The sequence below is a fragment of the Rhinopithecus roxellana genome, chromosome 15 (genome assembly GCF_007565055.1).
Source record: "Rhinopithecus roxellana isolate Shanxi Qingling chromosome 15, ASM756505v1, whole genome shotgun sequence".
NCBI classification, from domain to species: Eukaryota; Metazoa; Chordata; class Mammalia; order Primates; family Cercopithecidae; genus Rhinopithecus; species Rhinopithecus roxellana.
Window position 1 is genome coordinate 41,972,303 of NC_044563.1, and position 27,855 is coordinate 42,000,157.

The 27,855-nt window shown below is 37.5% G+C and overlaps 2 protein-coding genes across 3 annotated transcripts; both read left to right on the forward strand.

Moving 5' to 3' along the window:
• The first annotated feature begins 2,757 nt into the window (after nt 1–2,757).
• On the forward strand, nt 2,758–3,939 carry LOC104673772 (upstream-binding factor 1-like protein 1). Its single transcript, XM_010377906.2, has one exon. It carries the CDS (start codon nt 2,758–2,760, stop codon nt 3,937–3,939), a length of 1,182 nt encoding a protein of 393 aa, XP_010376208.2.
• A 14,097-nt stretch (nt 3,940–18,036) lies between these two features.
• Nucleotides 18,037–26,491, forward strand: LOC104678904 (tripartite motif-containing protein 49D). Of its 2 annotated transcripts, XM_010384310.2 has the most exons (7): nt 18,058–18,166; nt 20,285–20,699; nt 20,985–21,080; nt 22,764–22,994; nt 23,701–23,723; nt 24,611–24,708; nt 25,809–26,486. In XM_010384310.2, the coding sequence occupies exons 2-7, from the start codon at nt 20,289–20,291 to the stop codon at nt 26,306–26,308; spliced, it is 1,359 nt and encodes a 452-aa protein (XP_010382612.2). In that variant the 5' UTR covers nt 18,058–18,166; nt 20,285–20,288; the 3' UTR covers nt 26,309–26,486. The 2 variants fall into 2 exon arrangements, with proteins under 2 accessions (XP_010382613.2, XP_010382612.2); XM_010384311.2 differs by lacking the exon at nt 22,764–22,994 and having other exon boundaries at nt 18,037–18,166; nt 25,809–26,491.
• The last annotated feature ends 1,364 nt before the right edge of the window (nt 26,492–27,855 follow it).

Below are 27,855 nucleotides of genomic sequence, written 5' to 3' on the forward strand. Positions count from 1 at the left end.
CAGCACAGACCCTTTACGGGTGTCAGGCTGGGGCACTGTCAGGTCTTTCTGATCCCACGAGGCCATATTTCAGACTATCACATGGGGAGAAACCTTGGACAATACCCAGCTTTCCAAGGCAGAGGTCCCTGCGGCTTTTCGCAGTGCATTGTGCCCTGGTGAGGACTAGAGAATGGCGATGACTTTTACCTAGCATACTGCTCCTAAACATTTTGTTAACAAGGCACCTCCTGCACAGCCCTAGATCCCCTCAACCTTAATTCCATGCAGCAGATGTTTCTGTGAGCACAAGGTTGGGGCAAATTGGCTGGAGCAAAGTGACTGGGGCAAAGTTACAAATTAACAACATCTCAGCAAAGCAATTGTTTAAAGTACAGATCAAAATGGAATTTCTTATGTCTGTCTTTTCTACATAGACACAGTAATAGTCTGATCTCTCTTTCCCCTACAGCTGTAATAAACTATCACAGATAAAACAATAATTTGCTCTCTCACATTCTGAAAGCCTAAAATTTAAAATCAACACGTTGACCGAGTTGGTTCCCACCGGGAATTCTGAGGGAAATCCAGCCCCTCCCTGTCTGCTAGCTTCTGGTGGCTGATGAGGCTTTCATTGGCTTGTGGCAGCCTAGTTCCCCTGAGCTCTCTGTCTCTGCCTCTGTCTCCACATGGCTGTCTAGGTGTCTAAGACATTCCTTTTATTTCTTCTATAGTGATACCAGTCATTGGACTTAGGCCCCACCCTAAATCCTAAATCCAGACTAATCTCATTGGGAGATTATCGAGGTAATTACATCTGCAAAGATCCTATTTTCCAAAGGTCATATTCACAGGTTTCAGGGGTTAGGACTTAGACATATATTTTGGGGGGCCACTCTTTAACTTGCACTTTGAAAAAATGCCTGGCTCATAAAAGAGCCATATAACAACAAAAACACAACTGTGTTTTTATTTTCACTGCTTTATACGCATCATCCTAACCTTTACAACTGGGAAGACAGCACTTCTTTTCCTAAATTCAGATTCTGAATATTCCACATCTCTTTTCTAATGTCAATTCTATGTGACTTACCCTTTTTCTGAGTTAGAATACCTCTTATGTTTATTTATGTATTGATTTTTTATAATCATCACTTACAATATGTTTGGAAATTTGACATCTTTTAATCCCTGAACCAATTCAGAGTATGTTTTGACCTTAAACACAAAGTATGAAATCAAATATTTTTCAAGTTTTTTTTTACTTTCCTTTGTAAATGTTACTTTTCTCTTAATTACTCTCCTGTTATATTATTAAGTTTATTTTTATTTTTTTAGGAGATTGATGAAATGACTTTTTTTCTGATTTTTGAGATTAAAAATTCAATAACTTTCAAGTTTACCCTCTTAAGTTTTTCACAGTTTATTTTAATGCTCTCTTTTGTAAATTTTAATTTTTTATTTATATTTTCATTTATTATGGAACAATTTTCCAAAAGTCTGCATCCTTCTATACACTACTGAGAATTAAAAACAGTTCTCAAAAATATTCTCACATATACAGAAACTCATTCTCAGAATTTCAACCTCCACTGGCATCTTAACTCTGTTCTCTTTCCCTTCTAATGCATATTTTCCCCCCAAAGGCCCCATGTTCCACTCCTTATGCAACCTCTATTTAAGATCTGGTTTAATTTCATGTTGTATGTATTTGTACACAATTTTACTTAATTGAGGCTTAGTCTCAAATAGAAGATTATCCTAAAAAGACTAGTGAAAGAGATATGAGAATTTGGAGAATTTGTTGGGAAATCATGTCCCAGGGAAATTACTTTAGGCAAAACAAAATTGGTTAAAAAAAAAAAAAAAAAAAAAAAAAAGCTATAGTCATCAACTCTGCCATGTTTTCAAGTTTTATAATGGAAAATGCCAGGTATTTTGGAGGCACTTTCTGAAGGAAGCCAAATTTTCACTGAGGCTTGAAGATGATGAACAGTTAACAAAATAAAATTGAAATGTTTTATAATTGTCATTAAATCCTTGATATTTAAAAGGAAAAGAAGTATGGTTCACAAGAAAGCCTGCCTTCCCATGAATGGATCCTGAAGAATCTATAATTCAGTCTCATCACAGGTTCACATTTCCTCATAAAATGGTAACAGTTGGACGCATGTCTGGAGGAGCTCTTGGGCTTGTCCTATTGTATCTTCAACTTCTCGTCTGTACCTTTAGCTATGGATATTTGGGCTGTGCTTAGAAAATGGCCATACTCAGGGCACTGTAGCATGAACAGTCTTTCCCTTTTAGGCATTTCTCCTTCCACTTTAACTTTTGACTGTGTCTTCAGGGCATTTCTGTTACATTAAGCTTCTTAAGTGAGTGGTCTGGTGTTTGTCTTATGCAACTCAATTTAAGACTGCTTCACCTGAGATCTGGCAGAAAGCAGGCTGGGGTGGGGTGTGGAGATATTGAATATCGTGCATGTAGCATGTGAAAGGCAAATATGAATTTTAATTCAGAAATGGGCAATGTTTTATTTATATTGTTAAGAGTAAATTAATTATACAAGGGACATATGGCAACTAGGGTGTAATTTCTTTTATTAATCCCAATGAAGCAGAGTAACTTTCCTTTCTTTCTCCTCAGAAGTACAAAATCACACATACTGCAGGACTTCCAGAAATAAATAATCCACTGACTCTTAAAAGTAAAGAACTCTGGATTCTTGCTCTGGTGTCTACATAACCGGGATCTTATAAGTAAGCCAAAGACATCAAAATGGCTTTGCCTAGAAGCCAAGGCCTTTGGTCAAAAGAAGACATCTTGAGGTTACTGGAACGCATGGAGAATAATCTCCCATCTGATGGCGACGGCACGTTCAGCTCAATTCAGTCACACATGGACTGGGGAAAAGTAGCTTTTAAAAACTTTTCTGGTGAAACGTGCAGACTCAAATGGTTAGAGATTTCTTGCAGCTTGAGAAAATTTGGCACTTTGAAAGAATTAGTCCTGGAAGCTAAGAAATGTGTTAAAAATACAAACAAAAGCCAAAAAGTCAGGACCCATCCAGACTTTCCAAAGAGGCCCCTTACTGCTTATATCCGTTTCTTCAAGGAGAATTGGCCCCGGTACTCCCAAATGTACCCTGGGATGAGAAGCCAGGAACTGACCAAAATCCTGTCAAAGAAGTACAAGGAACTCCCAGAGCAGATGAAACAGAAATATATTCAGGATTTCCAGAAGGAAAAGCAAGAATTTGAGGAAAAACTTGCTCGCTTTAGGGAAGAACACCCTGATTTAGTCCAGAAGGCCAAGAAATCTGATGTCTCCAAGAGGATTCAAACCAAGGTGCAAAAGAAGGTTCAGAAAAATATGGAAGAAGTGAGTTCTCTTCCAAAAACGGATCAATTTTTCAAGAAGGTAAAATTTCATGGAGAACCTCAGAAACCCCCCATGAATGGATACCACAAATTTCACCAAGATTCCTGGTCAAGTAAGGAGCTGCAACATTTGTCCCTGAGGGAGCGCACGGTAGAGATTGGCAGACGCTGGCAGCGCATCCCGCAGAGCCAGAAGGATCATTACAAGAGCCAGGCTGCGGAGCTGCAGAAGCAATACAAGGTGAAATTGGATCTCTGGATTAAGACTTTGTCACCTGAAAATTATGCTGCATACAAAGAATCGACCTATGCTAAGGGTAAGAATATGGCCTTGACAGGAGGCCCGGACCCCAGGTTGAGACAAACAGATCCTCAGTCCTCATCAGCAAGGGGTCTGCAAGAAGGGTTTGGGGAGGGGCAGGGGCTCCAGGCTGCAGGAACAGATTCATCACAGACTACTTGGGTAAACTGTCATGTCTCCATGGAACCAGAAGAGAACATGAAGAAAGATGGAGAAGAAGAAGAAAGCAGTAACTCTTCAGACTGCAGCAGTGGAGAAGAAATGGAAGTTGATGTCTGAGAGCAGTGGTTCTAGTGCAGCTTCCTCAGAGGACTTCTAACTGGGACTCCACCTGACTCAGACTCCATCTGACTCAGACTCCAGGGTCATGCAGAGTTTCTCAGCAAAAGCCCATTCATGCCATCCATGTCAAAGAAAAGGAACTCTCCTTCTGCCTTTTTTTATTTCTTTGCTTTTTTTTTTTTTTTTTTTTTTTTTTTTTTTTGTCTTTTCTTCCTTCCCCACTCTCCTCCTCTATACAAAGTAGGCCAGGTTGGAAAGAAGCAACTTGGTGCAGCACTCTCTTACACCAGGATTACAAACCTGGGAGGGACTCTTTGGGGAGAATAAATATAAGTTTGAGCCATTACTACCCTTATCCTTAAAAAACAGACAAATATCATCCCTTTCCCAATGAATTTTATGCAATTAAAGTTTCTGGAATGAAGCAATGATTAGGTGTAGGGTACCCACTGTCTTAGAATGAATATTTCTGAAGCAAGAAGCTTTGCTTTACTCATTTTTGTCCTGCTAAATGTAGTAAGAAGACACCCACGAGCCTGGGACCCTGGTCTTCCCTGTGGAAATGTTTTTCAGGACTCCTGCACTTAATCTAGGGTTGGGGATATTTGATGAAAGGTGGGGTAAGTATCTTAAGAAAATTGTTGTACTCTTGATGTCTCTCTCCTCCACTCCCTGAAGGAAGGAGTTGGCCATTCCCATGCCTGGGAGTAGGCAGCAATGTTTCTATATGTATGTCTGATTCTTAGCTTTCATTGAGACTTTTCTTTCTCATTTCCAAAAAAAAAAAAAAAAAAAAAAAAAATATATATGAAAATACAAAATAAAAACTTACCTATTTCATCTGAATGGGCTCCTCCACAGAATCCCTGATGACACTGGGTGCAGCTTCTCTAAGTGCTCTCTGCATTATTTCTTGAAGCTCCAAATATTTCCTGCTGCTTCAGGTGCAAGTGAATCTTCCCTTCAGCACTCAGGATTGATGGAAAGATGCACAGAAAGTCACATAGAGATGAATACACTATTCTGTTTCACTATCTGCTCTATGAATTCATACAATATAACATTGTTTAAATTTTTTTTCATTTACTAATATGTTTGTAAATCAACCTAAGGTTAGCGCCTTCTCAGTACACCTTTATTCTCTTAAACATTTCTGGCTATTTTCGTATCTTCTTCTCATGAATATTAGCATCACAGAAGCAGTCGTATACTTTTTATATGAAAACCATTGACTAACGAGTGTTTATTTTGTCCCTAGAGTTCTTAGTAAATTTTTATTTATAAGTCTTTTCTAGGTAAATAAGTTTCAGAGAATAATGAAAATATTTACCATTTTATACCTCTAATTTCTGAATGTATTGGATTAAAATATCCAGGAGAATGTTAAGCAATGATAATAATATGTTCTTGGCTTGCTTCTTACTTTCAACCTAATGCTTACAGAATTTAAAATCGTGAAAATTACGCCCATGTGTACATTTGAAATAAATTATTAAAAAATAAGAAAATTGCTATTTACTGTTATTATTATTTTGTTAACTTTATAATGTATATCGATTTTTAACAAATTCATTTTATCATATATTTATGTCATTTTTCTTCGTGTGTTAGTCATCATCCTCCAGAGAAACAGTACCACCAATTTAGAGAAACAGAGTAACAGAGAGAGATATAATAATGCAGAAAGGAGACAGAGAGAGACAGATATGGTGGCTGGCCGCCCAGGCTGCAGTGCAGTGGTGCGTCTGGGCTCACTACAACATCCACCTCCCAGATTCAAGTGATTCTCCTGCCTCAGCCTCCTAAGTAGCTGGAATTACAGGCACCCGCCACCACACCAGATTAATTTTTGTATTTTTAGTAAAGACAGGGCTTCACCATGTTGTCCAGGCTGGTCTCGAACTCCTGACCTCAAGTGATCCTCCCACCCAGAAAGGTTAATTTTATTATGAAGAATTGGCTCACAGAATTGTGGAGGCAAAAATTACCAGGATCTGCAATCTACAAGCTGGTCACTTAGGAAAGACAGAGGTGTAATTCAATCTGAGTCTAAAGGTCTGGGGACCAGGGAAACCAATGGTGTAAACCTCAGTTCCAGGGTAGGAGAAGATAAGATGAGATGTGCTAGCTTAAGCCATGAGGCAGGAACAAAAGGGTCAAACTCCTCTCTCATCAGCCCTTTGTTCTATTCAGGAGCTACTGGGGAGGGAAACCTACTTTACAGAGACCAATTCAAGCTGACACGTAAAATTTACCATTACACTTTTATTTTCTTACAGATTCTGGGGATTTAGGCATTTTTTTTTACCATTTTTACGTGAATTCTAGATGGCTGATGAGTACAATTTATTTAGAAAATGTGTTTGCATGTTATGTCCCTTGAATCGCTTCTTAACATCAAGTTTGCAAAAATAACTTTAAAGATCTGATTCTTTTCACTTCCAATTCAGAAGATACTGTAAGTCACATTTGTCACTAAGTGGTAGTAAGGCCTGTAGCTCAGGCTAGGTGGTGAGATGTACAAATGCAGTTGGGGCTTTGCTTGTGATTTTAAATACAGTGTTTTTAAATTTATTCAACACCTACTCTTTTATATATATATAAATTTTCACCTTAAAATTCTGAAAAGATAGAGAGGTACAGTATACTTTCAGACCATTTCCAAACCTCTAAAGAAAAACAGTGAAAAACTAGAATAACAAAATCAAAATTCATGAACAGTATCTACAACAACACTGAGTGACAATGTACCTTAAAAAATCCCAAATATAAAAAGTCACAGACAAATCAGGTGCAGCAGCAATATCCATGAGAAATCAGAATCCTTTCAGGATGAAGCAGAGAGGGTGAACAGAACATAGGTAGATTTGAGAACTCCCCAAGTCAGCAACAAGGATTCACTAGAAAGTGTGCAAGGTAATTACAAAAGAGCTGCAGAAACTGAGCAGGGTGTGAGTTTGCACACATCAATAAGCAAGAATCCAGGATAAGATAAAAAGAGGCTGGGACCATATGGTTTCCATAGCTCTTAAAATAACCAGCCCAAATTCTCTTCCAGGATCAAACTCCATACTGAGAAGAATATACTGGGAGTAAACTACATATTAAAGAAGGCTGACACAATAGGATCAAAAAATGGGAAGGCCCCAGTAATGAGTGAAAACAGAAGCAGAACCAGGACAGAGCAAAAACTCAAGGGATTTTTAATGAATACCTTATGAAATCAACAGGAGAGTTCTAGAGTCAGGATGCTAGGAAACCTATGTTGACCAAACTTTACCTTATAAAAGTTCAAGTTCCGTTCCATACAAATAGCAGCAATAGGGCATACTTTCGTTGTTATTGTTCTATATGACTGTTCATGAAGTAACATCTAGCATTCTTAAAAGAAACTTAGTGCCAGGGCTACAGTGAACTTATACTCTGTAGCCGCAACCTTGAGAGAAGTGCCTCTGGGCAGTCCTCTCTGTTTGCTGCCCAACAGAATCTCAGCACCACCTCACTGGATCCAGCTCCATCACTGTGCCTGGCCACCTCAAGCTATTCCAGAAGGTCAATTTCTGGAGTATGTCCTGATCCTCTCCTCCTCCAAGCATCCCTCTTGGTCCTTGCAGGATCCCTCCAGGACCCTACCTAGAAGCCTTTTCGCCTGTCCTTGCTCCATCACACCTTGTCCAGGAATGTATTATAAGCCTGGTGTGCTGGCTTACACCTGTAATCCCAGTACTTTGGGTGCCCTAGGCAGATGGATCACTTGAGGTAAGAAGTTCGAGACCAGCCTAGCCAACAAGGTGAAACCCCCTCTCTACTAAAAATACGAAAATTAGCAGAGTGTGCTGACTCATGCCTTACTCCCAGCTACTTAGGAGGTTGAGGCATGCGAATAGCTTGAATCTGGGAGGCAAAATTTGAAGTGAGTGAGATTGCAGCACTGCACTCCAGCCTGAGCAACAGTGATGACCAGTGAGAAAAACAAATGATAGGTAGAGGTAGTGGTACATATCTATCTACATATCTATGTATCTATGTATTTAGCTATATATAATATATAGGTATATTATACATATACATGAAAATATGTATTATATATTGTTTAATTTGTAGTTTACTGCCAGTGTCATATATAATACATTATATATGTATTGCATATATGAGAGAGAGATCTCAAATTTATAGAATCATTTGCAAGCAGCTACCACCCCCATCTTCCACAATGGCTAATCATTTTATTGTGTGATTTACTCTCAGATGTGGTACTGAGGACCACAATGTGTCTCCAGAAAATTATCAGCAAATTCAAGTGCAAGTTTTTGGCTTTAGAAAATGTTTCCATTAAGTCAGCTACACTTGGGAAATGACGTTAGGAATATGCACCCAAAGGGTTGATCTTAACTATTCGTTATTACTAGTGGGAAGATTCTGGAGATTAAGGGATTTTGGGGGTGGCTGTCTCGCTCTGACAGGAGTAGGGATGGGAGATAGGTTTCTCCCCTATTCCTCTTGTGTTAATAATGTTGGCAGGTTTTGGTTACTGGGAATAGTACCTACATGACCTGGATAAAGCACGAGCACTAAATGTCTTGGGAGGGTAAAGAGAGGGGCTGCAGGGACTGCAGGGAGGAGGAACTAAGGCTTTTTCAGAGAGTGTGCAGAGAGAAAGCAGTCAGCTTCTCTGTCCATCATGCACAGCTTAAAGATTAAAGAAAGCTCTGCTTTCTCCCTGCACATTCTCTTTGTATCTGTAAGAGAAAGTGGATGGGTTAAATTAGTGATCTGAAATGATTATTTTCCAGAAAGACAATTGAACCACTACTGAGATACATAAAGGCAGCTGGGTTTTCTGAGGCCACCCAATACAGCCTCCATGGGGGGCAGTGAAAGGGGACCCAGTTGTCCCCAGTTCTGGAGCTTTCAGGTTAGTCAGGAAAGTCCCAAGGAGGCAGGGGAGGGGTTGGGTTAACTAAAACACCTTCTGTAATCCGTGTATTAATGGGCCAGGCTAGGAAAGAAAAACTGGTAAACATGAGTTGATAGAAGAAAAATAGGAGAGAAGGTTTTATTTTATTTTAAAAAATAATTTTCTGAAACCAAGTTCATATGTGTTTTACGAAAGAAAGGACTAGAAATAACAGGAATAAAAATATGTGTGTTTAGCAAAGAAAGTTCGTGGTCAGATAAATAATGTAGTTCAAAGGATGTTGGTGGTGAGATGAAGAACATGGTTTGTGTAAACTGTTGGGAATGAAAGATTTCCTGGAGTTGAAGAAAGATGGAAAGTTTCACAAACGCGTACTGAGAACATACTCATGTGGTCAGGAAATATGCTTTGTTATGGACAAAGGAGATAGCACAAAAATCAAGTGAAGATTTGGGTCAATGTAGCTATTTAGTTTTATTTCGAAACAATAGGAGTAAATAAGGTAGGTTTTAAAATTGAGAGAAAATAACAAAGAAAAAGTGAGAAAAAGAAAATGAGAGAGAGGAAATTAATATTGGAAGGCGATTGTTGAATAATGTCTCTGAGGATAGCTTGGAAGGCAGCTTATAAATGTAGTGCAAATCCTTAGAAAAGAAGAGACAAGTTGCACTAATGGGGTTAGATCTGGTTAGCAGGTAGTTTTTGAACGCTAAAAGTAAACATTTTGAAAACATCTTATCTCATTCTATGAAATAATATCCACTATTGTTTTTAAGAATAAAGAATGAAAAGCAACGACAGCAAAAGCCAAAATTGACAAATGGGATCTAATTAAACTAAAGAGCTTCTGCACAGCAAAAGAAACTACCATCAGAGTGAACAGGCAACCTACAGAATGGGAGAACATTTTTGCAATCTACTCATCTGACAAAGGGCTAATATCCAGAATCTACAAAGAACTCAAACAAATATACAAGAAAAAAACAAACAACCCCATCAAAAAGTGGGCAAAGGATATGAACAGACATTTCTCAAAAGAAGACATTCATACAGCCAACAGACCCATGAAAAAATGTTCATCATCACTCGCCATCAGAGAAATGCAAATCAAAACCACAATGAGATACCATCTCACACCAGTTAGAATGGCAATCATTAAAAAATCAGGAAACAACAGTTGTTGGAGAGGATGTGGAGAAATAGGAACACTTTTACACTGTTGGTGGGATTGTAAACTAGTTCAACCATTATGGAAAACAGTATGGCAATTCCTCAAGGATCTAGAACTAGATGTACCATATGACCCAGCCATCCCACTACTGGGTGTATGCCCAAAGGATTATAAATTATTCTACTACAAAGACACATGCACACGTATGTTTATTGCAGCACTATTCACAATAGCAAAGACTTGGAATCTACCCAAATGTCCATCTGTGACAGACTGGATTAAGAAAATGTGGCACATATACACCATGGAATACTATGCAGCCACCAAAAAGGATGAGTTTGCGTCCTTTGTAGGGACATGGATGCAGCTGGAAACCATCATTCTTAGCAAACTATCACAAGAAGAGAAAACCAAACACCGCATGTTCTCACTCATAGGTGGGAACTGAACAATGAGATCACTTGGACTCGGGAAGGGGAACATCACACACTGGGGCCTATCATGGGGAGGGGGAGGGGAGAGGGATTGCATTGGGGAGTTATACATGATATAAATGATGAATTGATGGGTGCTGACGAGTTGATGGGTGCAGCACACCAACATAGCACAAATATACATATGTAACAAACCTGCACGTTATGCACATGTACCCTAGAACTTAAAGTATAATAATAATAAAAAAAAGAACTTCAAAAATCATAATGTATTTTAGAGAGATTATAAATTATTTTTTCATAAAGCCTATATGTATAGCTACCTCACTTTTCTGGACTATAGATAGTAAACTCCTGAAGGAAGAAAGAGTTGAGCAGTCCAATATAAATGCCAAAAAGACCATGCAATTTAATAAAAGACTCCCAGAACCAATAGATTATTTTATTTCAACTTTAAATATAGTTTTAGCATTTCTGTTTTCTAGTTACTGGATTAAATAGAATGAGTTTGAAGCAGAAGCAGTGCTATTAGAGGCACATATATAGCAAATAGAATAGATGAAATGCTGGAACAATAATAACAAAGAAGTACTTTTTCCTTATTGTCATTTCCTAAAGAAATGACAACTCATGTCTCACGTTTGAGAGCATTAGTTCTAAGACTTAGGACAATAATTCATATTTAAAAGCATGGCCTTAATTCATGAAGATAAAAGTTCCTAGAATCTGATTAAAATATCAGAAAAAGGAGTGACACATTTTAGAAAGACTTTCTTCAAAAATTGTTCAAATGAAAAAGTTCGAAGCTTCTTTTTTTCTGAAAAATGTCCCCATCTGTATCAGCTTTTGATAAGTGAAGTGCTCTTATATGATAAAAAATTCTATGAACATTTTGATATATATGCATGCATGTACATTTTTGTAGGGAGCATGTTCATAGCTTTGATCTGTTTATTAAAAGATTTATGATCTCAAAATGTGTAACAGAGGTTTGGAAGAAAATAGTCTACAAATAAGGATTTCAAACCAATGAATTTATAAAATAATCAAGCTTCAATGGAATATTTAGTTTTCATTTTTAAATACATATATGACATTTAAAATAGACACATGAAAGTTGTAATACATGAGTTAATGAAAATTTACTAAAGACTAAATGCTCTACTAAATAGTTTATATAATTACTGTATAAATGAATAAATGAATGTCCATGAAAGAAAAAAAAAAGAATAAAGAATCAGTGTGTAGGTAAAATATTTGACAATAAAGAAACTAAACAGATTTAGTAATGAGGTTTTTGTGTATTTAAGATAATTAATTATCAAATCATAAAGTACCATTTTTAAATAAAGTGTAGATACTTGAGGGCAAATAGTTGAAGGCCAGATTTTGACTTCTGGTGCAAATATATATATATACGTACATACATAGAAAAGAAGGAAAGAAAAGGGAGAAAGAAAAGAGAAACCAGTCCCTAATTTTGGTTCATTCATTGCAACAAATTGCTAAATATCTTAAGATAAAACAATAAATAAAAAGACATGAATAAAAGTAGACTATGTGTCCCAATGATTTCATTATTACTTCAGGGTTATGTGAATCTATGGAGGAAGATGATCCATGCTGAGTATTGCAGAGTTCGTCATTTGCTTTATGAGGAAGAGGAATGTCACTTGGAGAGACTGGAATAGGAAAGAAAAGATAAGTAAAGACAGTAAAGACAGAATGAAATGAAAGGGGAAAGCCGTAGGAGGAATGTATAAGAAACTGAAGGAAATGTGCCATAAACCAGACCTGGAGCTGCTCCAGATTAGGACTGAGAAAAACAGAGTCCACTAGGAAAAATGACCTCATCTTCTTTGCCTTCTGCGATGTGTTTGGAATGATGCTTTCATGATGCTGGAAAGTGAATTGCTTGTGTAGTAATAAAAGAGACAAAGTCAGTTTTTCTTGATCCAGGAGCAAAAATACAAAAAACAAAACAAAAAAAGAAAAACAGTAGAAAACACCCCAGAAAAAAAATTTCCTTTCAAAATTCATTCAATTGCTGGAAAACTGCAGTAAAAAAATATTATTTGAAGCTTTTTGAATTTGTATTTAAATATATTTAGATATTTAGAAATTTGGGATTCCATGCAACATATTTCCTCAATGGCCATTTCCTGTATACCAATTGCTATAACCTTTGGGCTCACCCATCCTTAGGAATCTAATAAATTAAGCCTTCACTATGAATTTTGTGATGAATGCTAAGACTTTCTCTCTTCCTTCTTACCTAATTTTAGAAATGTGAAAGGTAAATTTCTTCCTATATTCATGTTTTGAGAACTGTAACAGTTATCAGTCTAATACTGAAGTGTGAACATGATTTATGATGAAAATGTACCCTCCTTCATAGTACTTGTATCGTCCCCTTCTTAAAAGGTAGAAAGGTTTTGTTTGTTTGTTAGGCAGGGCTATTAGTTTCAAGGAACTATAGAGAAATCACACAGAGAAAATTACCATTTCCAATTTTAATTTTCAAAGTGTATAAAGAAATTGGCATAATGGCCCCAAATTATGCCAGGACTTATGGCAGAAAGGTAAGTATTTCTGACAGTGTATGGTGAAAGCAAAGTGTAAAGAAGCAAAAGAAAAGATCCTCAAGGATCTGGGGCTTTTGTATGCAGCAGATGGTGGATTCCAACTACAAATGGAAATGCTATAGGGTGTATTTAGGGAAGCTGGGTCTTAGGAAGCTGGATGCCTGCCTAAGCCAAGCTTGTTAAGCCCTAGCTTGTGGTTATTGACACTGAGCATCACAGTGGTGTATAACATTACACAAAAATACTTTCTATAATCATCAATAATATTAAAAACATTAGAGGAATATTTATAACAACAACCACAAAGTAAACTGGCAACTAATTTCACTGGATTTATCCCTTCTCAAGAGATCCTTTGGCAAAGAAATCTCACAAAGAAATCTTTGAAAAGCGTATGTGGATTTTCTTTTACTTTATTACACCTATGCATGCTTCAGTGAAAAATCCATAAATCTGACATAAAGTGATTATTTAAAATAGGAGTTATTATTTACATTATTTTTCTGAGAATAAGAGCAAGTTGCTTTTGCTACTGACTTCGAATTATTAAAAATTCCACAAATTTAAATGTTCTAGAAAATGTAACTGAGCTTAGCAATAATTTCTATTCTTTATATATTTCCTGGAAATGTGTAATTTTCCCCATTTTTCTGGTTCAGGATTTGATTGTTATGAATATGGAGTAACCCTTGAACATCAGTAAACTTCTCTAGTGTGCCTGCTGTCCTGACCCATATTTCCAGTGGTAACCTGGCATACGTAGACACTATGTAAAGCCCATATTCATTAGAAGTTTATAACACTATGTTTTCATGTGACTGTTTTCTTATTCCTGCAGTTCATATTTCCTGGGATAATAAAATAACCACTTGTTACATTCCCCTTGTTTGAAGATCTGAGACAGTTACTCTTTGGTTCTGATTATCTCAACATTGCCCCAAGTCCCACAAAATCTAAGTGTTTTCTTGATGGTGAGGCCAGGCATTCACTTTTGGAAGATATCACTGAGAGGTGGATGTTGGGCAGTGTTGGAACTGGGCTGTTGGATTTTGCAAACATTCTTGGACAATAAGAAATGACATTCTGGTTAACTCCAAGAAAATTTTTCTACATTTTTGTGTCAAGAAGACTACTGGTGTCATCTCAAGACCTCTTCCCCAGTCTTTCCTCGGGATACAGAAAGGCCTCTAGGCCAGATGGGGGTATTTCTAGATTATGAATGTGGCATGGTGAGCTTTGTTAATGTGGCCAACAGTTTTCTCATTTGTAGCCTCTGAGGTTCTTTCCCTTACCCTCTTACACCTTTCCTTTGCTTTGCTTTGCTTTGCATTAACAGAATCAGGGATAGGTCAGTAACTTGACTGAAGGCATCAGAAACACCAACTTCTGAGAATGCTAACCTACTGACTACTCAATTTTCTTTATCTGTTTCTATGAAACTTTGCACCATCTTTAAAAGTGTGGAGGTATACATTTGTTTTGATTTTCATTAAATGATTCTCTCTTAGAATCCTGCACATGTCTTTTCTGTAAAGCTGTATCTTTTTTTGCCCTTGATTTCCAAGCCAGCCCAGGCAAATGAATACCTAGGTGTGTTTATCCAAACTCATGGGTTAATGCAAGAGCACAGGTTTCTTCCCCCTGAACTGGAATTTTATTTTCTCTGTTCCACCTATGGCATCCTATAGACAGTTACCTGGGAACATGTCATTACCAGAATAGAAAGTAAGACTCACTTTTTGCTTCAGAAAATACAAAATACTGAGAATCCTCATTACATTTTAATAAAAATTACAATTGATTTACGTCTTTGAAATTTTTAAAATACATGTGCAGTAAAATATCCTTATTATCAGAAATACCTATATTTTGATCATGTTAATTTTGTATGAAGCCTTTCCTTAAGTAGCGACTGGAAATTGGTTCCAGGATCCCCCATAGATACCAAAATCCGTGGATGCTAATAATCCTCAGATGTCCTTACATAAGATGGGGAAGTATTTGCATGTATACTAAGCACATCCTCCAATGTACTTTAATTATCTCTAGATTACTTAAAATACTTAACGCAATGTAAATGCTATGTAGTAGTTGTTACACTGTATTATTTAGGGAGTAATGACAAGCAAAAAAGTCTGCACATGTGCAGTGAAAATGTAATCATTCAATTTTTTTTCCTGAAATGTTTTAATGCACAATGAGTTGAATCCGTGGGTGCAGAACCCTATCATATGGAGGTCCATCCTCATCTTGTATATAATCTCACTGTATATTAGAATACTACTATTAGAGCAATAAGGAAGGATGGATAAATACGGTCAGCTTTTTGTTTTTGTTTTGTTTTGTTTTTGAGACAGGCTCTCACTCTGTCACCCAGGTTGGAGTGCAGTGGTGAGATCACAGCGCACTGCAGCCTGGAACTCCCCAGATCAAGCAATCCTCCAAACTCAGCCTTCCACATAGCTGGACTACAGGTCCACCACGTTTCTGGACAGCAGAGAGTGGATCAGAAGTAAAGTAAGGTGCCAAGTCTGAACTCACAGAAGAGCAGAGAATCATGACAGTAACATACAGCAGTGTCCATATGGGTCCAAGATTCACATGCAGAGCGCCAGATGATAGAAGCAGGCAAGACAGGCTTCCAGAGCAAAATCCAGGCCTTGGTTCACTTTCAAGGTACAGTTCAGGGGAATCAGACGCATTCCTTAACCTTGACTCCTTCCTGCTTGCTAAGACTTTCATCAGGGACAGTCTTCATGCTGTCCACAGGGGGTCTCCGAAACTGAGAGTAACAGTTGGCTTACATCTTCAGTGATTCAAGTCTGCAAGGTGAATATGATTGTGCTTCGGGGGGAAAGCAGAGAGGTCACTGTCTGTACTTACAACGGAGTTCACTTCAGTGCTATAAACATCACCGCAGTCCTGCTTGTAGTCAAGTCCAGACTAGCAATCTGCCTTTGGATTGAGCTGTTCTCCTACAAGATACCCACCTTGTTAAGATCTCTCCGTCGGGCGGGCTAAGCATCCAGAGCTCCTGTGTGGCAGCCGGCTGGGAAAGCCACCCTCAGGTGCTTCCCTCCGACGCCCGCGGCGGCGACTATGGTGGTGACTATGGTGGCAGCGGCTGCGATCCAACGGGACCCCTCCAGGTATCTCGCAGGGCAGAGTAGAGCGTGGTGTCTTGCAGGCCAGGGCGCAGTCCGGGTAGGTCAGGCGGGCACTGGGTCCTGGTACTTCTGGCACCTTGACGCAGGAGCCAGGCATCCGGGTTCAGGGTAGGGGAGTTGGGCGCGCCCCCGCGGCAGCGCTCCTCCAGGCAGAGGCGTGTGGTCATGTAACCCGGCGGGTTCAGGGCTGCCAGGAGCAAGAGGAGGGATTCCTATTCAACAAATGGTCCTGGGATAATTGGCAAGTCATATGTAGGAGAATGATACTGGACTTTGTGGCATAGGCAAACCTTATTATTATTCAATGAAACACTCACCTAGGACCTACTGGGAAGGTATTTTTCAGATGTAACCAAAGGTCCTACTCCTGTAACTAGCAAGTGTACCCAGGTAAGCCTGACTTCATCAGTGAAAGTCCTTTAAAGAAAGACACAGGCATTCCTTGAACAACACTTACAATAGCAAATGAGACTCTAATCTTCCAATTGCTCCCCATTGACTTTGGACCAAAGCTTTGAATCATGACCATTGGGACCCAGCCAGCTGAGGATTTTTCTTCCTGACTGACTTTAACAGGGATCTCATACTTGCTCAGGCAGCCCATCAACTGTGGAAAACAATTCCTTGCACTTGATTCATATGTGAATCCCCCTACCTGTACATATATCTTATGGGTTCTGCTTTGATTTTTGAACCTTGACAGATTTTTTGAACCTTAGCAGACATAGGGCTGATAGATTTGTCTTCACTGTTCTGACACTCTTGACTCTAAGTCTTTTGGGGCTATTGGCAAAGAATTCCTCTGTTAGAAAATATTTGGTTAGCCGCTTCTGAAGTCTCTTTTCTTTTTTTAATTGTCACACGACAGCAAAAATATTTGTTATAGAAAGAAAAATATAGTCCATCCCCATCATTTGGATTCTGTATTTGTGAATTAGTATACATCCTAAAACTTGTTTATAATCCCCAAATTAATTATTATATTGCATTTCTAGTCTTCATAGAACATCATGCACTATGTGGAGAAAAGCATTAAAATAATAACTCATTTCACCCATGAGATTGATGAAGTTTTGTAAATTCAATAAGAGACCTCAAATAAGTGTGGCTATTAGAGTGGTAGAAAACAAAACAAAACAAAAAGTTGTATCTTCCTGTTGGACTTCTCTGGGAATATCCCATAAACGTACTAAAGCAGCATTTAAGGCTGGTCGAGGTGGTTTATGCCTGTGCTCCCAAGCACTTTTGAAGTCCAAGACCACAGGATCACTTGAAGACGGGAGTTGGAGAACAGCCTTGGCTACAGAATCATACCCTGACTCTATGAAAATTTTTAAAAAGCATTATCCAGATGGGGTAGTGTGAGCCTGTAGTCCTAGCTACTTGGGAGGCTAAAGCAGGAGGATCCCTTGAGCCTTGGAATTCAAGGCTGCAGTGAATTATGATTGTACCACCAAGTGTCTCCATAAGGAGATAGTTTCTCTAGAATAAATAAATGTGCCCTTAAAGGAATGCCTATATCTTGTATGAAACTCAATAAACAGTATAAAATGCATATTAATTTCTAGTGTATGTCTAATCTGATAGGATTTATGTTACTTATGATTCATTTCATTCATGGTTTTTTAGAATGAAGGAGTGATGATAATTTAATCAGCGGTGCAAAGGTGTGTTCTAAATACTGCATAAACCTAATCATCTTATTCTCAACCTTTCTCAATACTCCACCCCCTTAAAGAGGTGGATGTGGTCTTCACAGATTCTTATAAAAAGATGTGGAAGAGACAAGCTCAGTTTTCTCCAAAGGAGAAGGACCGCACTTAGAGGGAGCTGTTATTTTGGTTACCTCTGAAATTCAGTACTGCAGTGAATGAGCTCCTACCTTGAGGAGTACTTAACAGAATTATTTCTTGAAGAATCATCGTGGGAACCATTAAAAGAACCCAGCAGTAAGTGAAACTTATATTGATAAAATTATATCTTCTTTCCTTTACAGAATAATAGAATGTTAAAAATATCTCATTATCTTAAATCTACACAATGGTACCATTTCTAATTCATATTCTTGCTATAGATTTTATGAATTATTAGGATACTAATTGTTGTTATTTTGTGTTTTCTATCATTCTTCAATATAGTTTTGAAAAAATTTAAATATCTGGTGTTTGCTGCAACAGATATGTAAGCATAACAAATATAGGGAGTTGATATTAATACATATAAGTACACATAGCTGTGTGTAAATATATGTGTAATTAGTGAATTAATATTTTAAAATTGAACTCAGAAGACATTAATAAATGTTAATTCATTCATTCAGCTTTTGGACATGACTTTAAATTAGTAAGGTAGTGATGAAGAGATGCAAAATAGTGAAACTGAAAACAATAAAAAAGCTCCCCAAAACATTCTAGTTTAGAAATCAAAACACAATTTTTTGACCAAATTTAAAAGATATCATTTGACACGTGATGGTGGCTGTGATCTCACTTGAGTCTTAATCTTATTAAACTATGAAAAATTCCTTAAAATGACTTAGATGAACTCTGGAGAATATTTGCAATTCTAAGATTTTTCATTTCTTTCACTAAAATTCAGCAGTGTTATCAAATAAAGGAGAGTAAAGGACTTAAAATTGCCAAACACCATAGTTTATATATTAGTCAGGGCTCTCCAGACAGACAGAATCATAGGATGTATATGTATACATGTAGAGATACATTCATGAGCCATTTCAGTCAACCACAAACAACACATGGTGGTCACATAAGAAAATAATACCAGTATGTTTACTGTACCTTTTCCATATTTAAATATGTTTACATATTAAATAATTACCATTGTGTTACAATTGCCTACCGTATAGAGTACAGAACATGCTGTACAGTTTTGTAACCTAGGAGCAATAGGCTGTACTGTACACCATAGGTGTGTAGCAGGCTATACCATCTAGGTTTGCATAAGTATATTCTATCATGTCAAAACAATAAAACCACCTGGCTGGGTGTGGTGGCGCATGTCTGTAATCCCATCACTTTGGGAGGCTGTGGCGGGCAGATTACTTGAGGCCAGGAGTTCAAGTCCAGCCTGCCAACATGGCGAAACTTCGTCTCTTCTTAAAAAAAAAAAAAAAAGAAAAAATTATCCAGGTGTAGTGATGTGTTCCTGTAATCTCAGGTACTCAGGAGACTAATGCAGGAGACTCGCTTTGCCCCAAGAGGTGGAGGCTGCAGTGAGCCGAGATTGCACCACTGCACTCCAGCCTGGGTGACAGAGGGAGACTCCATTTCAAAAAGTAAATAAATGATACCTCCTTAAACATTTCGCAGAACATATATCTATCCTCAAGCTACACATGATTCTACATGAGAGGGAATTCATCAGGAAAATTTGTTTACTTGATTATGGAGTCAGAGCAGTTGCAATACAGCTGGTATCCTGAGGATACCAGTATCCTATCTGAGCTCAAAGCTGAAAGCCTCAGAACCAGCTTCAGGAGAAAGAAAGAGGAAATTGCCTTTTCTCTGGCTTTTTCCTTTTATCTGAGCTACCAGCCTATTAGATGATACCCACACACATTGAGGGATGAGGCTCCCACTCAACTCACCAACTCACATGTCTCTCTCCTCTAGAAACACCTTCACAGACTCACCCAGAAACAATGCTTCACCTGTTCTATAGGTATTGGTTAATCCAGTCAGACTGATACCTAAAATTCCCCATCACACCATGGAAATATAATTACACCTCTCTCAGTCTAACAAAAAGCTCCTATATGTTAGTTCAGAGCTTTCGCAGCCGTAGGGGAAGTTAATTTAATCTGCAAGATTATGTTACACACAGGAACTAGGAGCAGAAGGGACTGTGAGTCATCTAGTCAGTAATATCTACTATAAAACCAGGAGACTCTCTCTGTGAGAGATTTTTATTTTTGTTACAGAAGAAATAGTTTGCTGTGCTTTATGAACCCTGTCAAAAAGAGAAACTATAGCTATCACATATCTCCACATGTTCGGAATCTTTTCATCAACTCAGACCCCAAAATGATGTTGCTCTTTCTTCCTCAGAAACATGAATTCTAGAATCTTGCAAGTCTTCCAGAGGGAACTCACCTGCCCCATCTGCATGAACTACTTCATAGACCCGGTCACCATAGACTGTGGGCACAGCTTTTGCAGGCCCTGTTTCTACCTCAACTGGCAAGACTTCCCAATTCTTACTCAGTGCTTTGAATGCATAAAGACAACACAGCATAGAAACCTCAAAACTAACATTCGTTTGAAGAAGATGGCTTCCCTTGCCAGAAAAGCCAGTCTCGGGCTATTCCTGAGCTCTGAGGAGCAAATGTGTGGCACTCACAGGGAGACAAAGAAGATGTTCTGTGACGTGGACAAGAGCCTGCTCTGTTTGCTGTGCTCCAGCTCTCAGGAGCACCGGGATCACAGACACTGTCCCATTGAGTGGGCTGCTGAGGAACACCGGGTAAGTGATGCCTCTGAACATCTATTTCTATAAAGGACACATGAAATTCCTGTGGGTCTATTTTCTTGGAGATTGGATCAAGCCAACTCTGAGTCCCTTTAAGCAACTCTCTTTGGGGCTTTCTTAGCTTGAAACCTCTGAGATTTGACAAACAAGAAGGGAAACAGAAGAAATGTCATTTACTAGGGACTTATTTGTCTCTCATTCTGGGCCCCTTGCCTACAAAACGGTCTGCATGTTACTTCATTGTCTTCACTGGTGCTTCAATTCATGGTTCTTTTGCAGGAGAAGCTTTTAAAGAAAATGCAGTTTTTGTGGGAAAAAGCTTGTGAAAATCACAGAAACCTGAATGTGGAAACCACCAGAACCAGACACTGGAAGGTTAGTCCTGTATTTCTCTACCTCCTCCAGGAACTTGTGTTGGGCAAATGAGTGACCCTTAAAATAGGAACTTGATCTCAAACCGTAATGTTACTGGGAGTCAACAACAACAAAAAGACAACATTGAGAAAAAATGTCCTCATTTCTTATGTAGAATAGTATGACTGTTACATAGCATTTCCAACAAAATCATTGACGTCACCCAAAGCATGCTGGTTTGTTTTCATACAAAACTGTAGCTATACACCAACAGATACAAGAAACTGGGCCATCTCACAGCATTCTATATGTGCTGGTTGGGTAAATGCTGGGCACAAGATTTATTTGGCAGTCATGGAAAGCTCGAGTGAACCTTCTGAGCCTGGGTCAGCATTGATCTGAATGCTGGTGGACAAGTAGTATTTGGAATTGTATGGAAAATTTGAGGCAGAAAAAGTGACAGGGGAAATCTAGAGAAACCATGAAATTAAGAATCTCAACTAATTAGTATTGAATAATACATAACATGATGAGAAAAGTGGTGAGAATTATGGATTTGTGTCTTGAGGGAGACATACAAACATGCCAGAAATATGAGAACTAGTATCTAAATATAAGGAGAACTCTGAGGACCCCAGAAAAACATTAAAAATGATTTTCTTTTTGTGAACGTATACTCTGAGGGTATGATAGCTAATATTAGTGTGTTGCAAAGTATTTCATAAGAACCTAGTCTATGCTGAACATTGAATTAGAAAATTTGCTAGTATAAAAAAAGAAAGCACCTTTGTCCTCACAAATCATACAATCCAAATGAGAGAGTCAAATGGTCAACATGCAAATATGTGCAATACATGATGTGTTCGAGTGCGGTAGGTTCTTTTTTGGAGAATAATCAAGCAGGGAAATAGAAAAGGACAATAGAGACCAGAAACTGGAGATGAGTGTCTGAGTTTTAAACAGGGTGATCAGAAAAAAGCCTCACTGAAAAATTCAAATTGAATAAAATTTTGAAGAGGAGAGGGAATATGAATGTGTGTATGGATATATATGTGGACCATGAGTGTGTTTGTGTGTGTGTGTGTGTGTGTGTAAAATTCTAGTTGGAGAGAATAGCATATGCAGTAACGTTGAGTTTGTGTATATTTGGAGGCCTGAGGAACCACAAAGAAGTCTGTGTTTCAGATTGCGATGAGTTAGAAAAAGAATGGAAGGGAATGAATTCAGAGAGACAAAGATGGCCAAATCATAAATGCAGCCTTATTAGGATAGGTTTTGCTGGGTGAAATGCATTTAGCTGGACATGCTAGTCTAAGGTCATTTCACATAGAATAAGTTTAAACAACTTGCTGCGTATCTCAGAAATAGAAATAATTATTTTCTTTTGTAACTACAGCTCTATACTCCAACTCACAAGCATGAACTGTTCTTACTTTTCCATAAATATGGGATGGAATAGAGAAATCCAAGTGGTGTTTTTTTTTTTTTTTTAATTTCCAGCTATCTTAGAAAGCACATTATCTTGAATAAATTTAATGTAATTGGTCAAATACAAGAAAGGAAAGGAACAAAATTTGTGGATTCTAAGAACTGGCAAGACTGAGGTTTAAACTATAGGATGTTTGAGAGACAAAAGGAATCAATGAGATTTCATAGGAGATAGATAAATACATTTCTCTTTTGACTAACCCATTATCACTGCAGGATTATGTGAATGTAAGGTTAGAAGCAATTAGAGCTGAATATCAGAAGATGCCTGCATTTCATCATGAAGAAGAAAAACATAATTTGGAGATGCTGAAAAAGAAGGGGAAAGATATTTTTCATCGACTTCATTTAAGTAAAGCCAAAATGGCTCATAGGAGGGAGATTTTAAGAGGAATGTATGAGGAGCTGAAGAAAATGTGTCATAAACCAGATGTGGAGCTACTCCAGGTACAAACTCACAATATGGTTTCAGGTTTTTGAATATTCACATGTATAAGTATTTTCCTCATGGCTGAAATCCATCTCCCTACCTTTATGTCCATGATGTGTTTCCAAAAACACTTTGGCATAACTAATGCTACTTTATTGGGAGAGTATAGACCTGCCATAGAATTCTAGCAGGCCAAAGATCCCTCCTACTTTATCCACCAGCCACAAAACATACTGGAATGGTCAAGGTAACAGTCCCAAGCAATATTCCCCATTTAAGTCAATAATATATTTTGGGTTGTTAAACATGTATAAAACAGTGAGTGATTCATTTACATTTATGATAATTTGAGGATATGGTAAGATCAGAAGTTTTGGAAATCTAGGCTCGCGTTAATTTTATGTTTGTGTCCACTCATTTGGGTAATAGGTTCTGGGAAAGATGACTGAGTAGGTTATTCGAGGTTACCACAGAGCACAGACTCTCTGGGCCTCTTCTCCCTTCTCTTTAGAGAATGTCTTCAAGACTCAGACTTTCCCAGGACATTAGTTAATGACAATATGACTGACTGGGTTTTTCATTACAGAAGAAATAGAAAATGCTTTCCAGAAGAGAAGATGGTAGGGAAATAATATCTTCAGAAGCTGATTCCAAATTTCACACTGAACGTAGTAAAAGATTCATCTGGTGAAATTCACTAAATCTTTCTGTTTTATTTTACAGGCTTTTGGAGACATATTACACAGGTGAGTGTGTACTTAGATTTTAGCATATGTTCTTTCAGTTTCCATGAATATCAGAGCAGGCTCTACCAAAGTCATGGTGTAAGTGATTAAGACATTGATACTACTTTTTTTGGCATCACTTTCATTCCCACACCAGAAAAGACAAGACCACTAAAGAAAGAAGAAAGAAAGAAAGAAGAAAGAAAGAAAGAAAGAAAGAAAGAAAGAAAGAAAGAAAGAAAATTAAAAAAAAAACATGTTTATTCTGGATTTTGTTTTATTTCTTAAGAGCCTGCATAGGTGAAAGATAAAGTTTTGTTTTGTTGATAGTGAGAAAGTCACCAGAGGAAGCAGGAGAGAAGTGCGGCAAGTATTTTAGCAGTGAAAAACTCGATTTGTTTTTCATACATATATACATGTCAGTTAACAGTTCTGAAAAATAGATTGAAAAAACTGTGGAGTGTTAGAACTGTATAAGTCTCTAGGGAAGCTTGTTCCTAAAAGGTAGATCTCACTGCCTAGAATAAGTTTCACATCATTTATCCCAAAAAGGATACAGCAGTCTCCCCAGAGCCCTGCTATTTCAGACAAAGATCTCAGGGGAGTCTGCCAAGAAGTGGAACTCAGAATTTCATTTCTCAATGTATTCAAGGTCATAAGCCAAAGGAACCTTACACATTTGGGGCAAAAAAAAGAAAGATCAGACTGAATTCTGACTCAGACTCTCCCACTGTGTTTTAAAATTCAGAAACTATAAATAGGAATTAATTTCAAAAAGGAAGTAATAATTTTTGAATTATCAAATTTGTGGGTTCAAGGGATTCTCATGAAATGTCTTTGAAATACAAATAGTGATTTTTATTTATTTTCTTGATGTGGATGTTTTAACTGCAGGTTTTTCCTTGCAGGAGTGAGTCCGTGCTGCTGCACATGCCCCAGCCTCTGAATCTAGAGCTCAGTGCAGGGCCCATCACTGGACTAAGGGACAGGCTCAACCAGTTCCGAGGTAAGTCTCCACCCACAGGCAGCACTCCCACTACCTAAATATTAGTACTGTTAGGATCGCAAAGATAATATTTCACCCTTTATCAAATGTTTTACTTCTTTATAGACATAAGTGAACAATATAATCATGCAATCCTTTTGTATCTGTGTCTGTATAGTCAGATTTATAGCATTAAGTTTGAAAGATAGTGAAAAACAAATACATTATGGCTTCATATGTACTGAGCTAAGTAATGGGAAAAAGGAGTAGTGTAGCAAATTAAAAAAAGGAGCAAATGGAACAATGCTCAGAGTGAAGGTGAGTTATTTAATGTTAAATACAAAATTTTACATTTCCTTAGTGTATTCGTTTGAACGGCTAAGAACTGTTCTTTTGGGGAATATAGTTTACTGGAGATACTTAGGGTTTTTTAATTTTGTAAATGGATATATATTATGTATTGCAAAAAAAATTGAGTTAATGGGTGAAAATAACAAGAAGAAATCATTTTGTGAATACAAGCAAAATTACAAACAGAAAGAAGTTCAGTTTAACTGCAGTATGAAAAGCTACATGTTAAGTCTATAATCCAGCTTCAGCCCCGGGGTGGCGTGGAAGACCACAGAGAGACTGGTAAAATATTTTTCAGAAATGTGCTTTGAATTATCACTTATGACATGTACTTATGGATTTTTATCCAGTTATCTACAGCAGATCTTGAGTAACTGGAAATCTTCACATTCTTCCCAAAATTATAACACTAGTTTTGAAGAATAAGACACATTTCTAAATAATAATCTTGATAACATCATAGCATTTAGGGCATATAATGTGTAAATTTTGCTTTGAAAATTGGATTGAAAGAAGTTGGTCTTACTTGGGGCTCTCAATATGTAAGTTTTCAAAACATTTTTAATACCTGTGGTTAGCATTTTGTTTGTCTTGTAGATAATGTTAATCATCTGTATACTTTATTAGAAGTTACAGGCAAAATTGTCCTTGTGACTTTACATTTCCTGGTAAATTAACTTCTTGATAGAACAACTTTTGCTTATTTTCACATGTCTACGCATGTTCTGTTTCTTGTTTATTTATTTACTTATTTATTTATTATTTTGCAGTGGATATTACTCTGCATCATGATGAAGCCAACAGTCATATCTTTCAATATGGAGATTTGAGAAGCATTTGTATTGGATGTGACCGTCAAAATGCGCCCCATACTACTGCAACACCTACGAGTTTTCTTGCATGGGGTACTCAGACTTTCACCTCCGGCAAATACTACTGGGAGGTCCATGTGGGGGACTCTTTGAATTGGGCTTTTGGTGTCTGTAATAAGTCTTGGAAAGAGAAGAATCAGAATGACAATATATATGGAAAGGAGGGACTCTTTAGTCTTGGATGTGTTAAGAATGACATTCAGTGCAGTCTCTTTACCACCTCCCCACTTACACTGCAATATGTCCCAAGACCTACCAGCCACGTAGGATTATTCCTGGATTGTGAAGCTAGAATTGTGAGCTTTGTTGATGTTAATAAAAGCTCCCCTATATACGCCATCCCTAATTGCTCCTTCTCACCTCCTCTCAGGCCTATCTTTTGCTGTATTCACCTCTGACCAGTGACAAATCAGAAATGTGTTCATTTGCTGTGGGAACCGCTCTATCCCAGGAAGCCCTCTTCATTGTGCCTTATCAAACAGGACAAATAGGTTTTGTTTTATGTCTTCAATTGCCTTCTAATGTTATTAAAACTCATTTATTGTGTTACTATTAAATATGATAAAAACACTAAAAGTATATGTATTGGTTCTTTATTAAATAATTTTGAAAAATCATTATTCATGATCATGGCATAAAATATATTCTCTGGTTTTTTTTCTTTATTTCTGACTGTCACTGAGTGAAATAATAGATGACAGACATGTCTGAATGAAATTAAAATCAGTGGAAGAGAGTCGGGATCTTTGCTTCATACAAAAAGTTGGAGTGAAGTCTCAATAATAACTGGGAAATGTTGCTTTTCTTTCTCTTTAAGTATATTGCACTTATCCATGATGTTTCATTGTACTAATCTATCCTTTGAGTTAATATTACTTGACCTTTTATGCTGGGCTTTATTTTCATTCTCACCACATATATAAATAATCCTGAATCATTAGTGTGCTCTTCTACATTGACATACACAAGGTGATCAGACCAATGCTGGATTAATTGAATATTTTTTAAAAAGTAACTAAATATTAACTCCTACCTCAAACCATACACAGTCATTTCCAAATAGATTCAAGTCCTGAAGGTAAGGGGAACATGATATAATATTCTCATAAGGATTTCTTAACCAGGCAAAAATTGATAATAAAAAACTTAGTAGTTGCTTTATATTAATGATGACTTCTGTGTTTCAAAAAACATGATACTGGAATTGAAATGCAAACCATTAGTGGAGAAAGATATTCACCCGAACGTATATAAAATAAAATACAATACCTGTGCATGATGAACACTTAAAATGTATTTTAAGTATTTTTCCAGATTCTTCCAGGTTGGCCTAGAATAAACTTGGATGGCAGTCATTGCTGAGATCAGCTGTGGAAATGGGTGTTTTTTGGAGGACAGTAGTTATGCTGTGAACTTATGAAAACAACCAAGTATTCAGTAGCAACTAAAATGTGTCTCCATAACATTATTCTACAGATGTGTATCTGAAATACGAAATTTGGAGAACATTCTACTAGTGTTCTAGTGAAAAAAATACAGCTGGAAGCAATAAGGGAAGGAAGATGAAGGATAGAGAAACAATGAATTTCAGAAAAAATGCTATTTAGACTAAAATAGAATACTGCAGATACCAAGACAAAGTGGTTAAGGTGTGTGTTATGGAGCAGAAATGGCAGGAAATACCACAGTGAAGAGATTTACAGTTACATTCTTAGGTCTGTCTTTTACTCTGTCAATGTTGTGGCTTCTAAACACATCAGTGCTCTCCTTTGATCCATGTGCTAATTAACAGCCAACACTCTGCCCCCTCTCCCCGATTCTTTCATCGTTTTAAACGATGATATTACTCACAATATCATAAACACGCTGTGTGTCCACCATGAGTCATAAAACCCAGGGAGGGGGATGGGGTGATATTACTCCCCATATCGTTGGAGTGTTCACC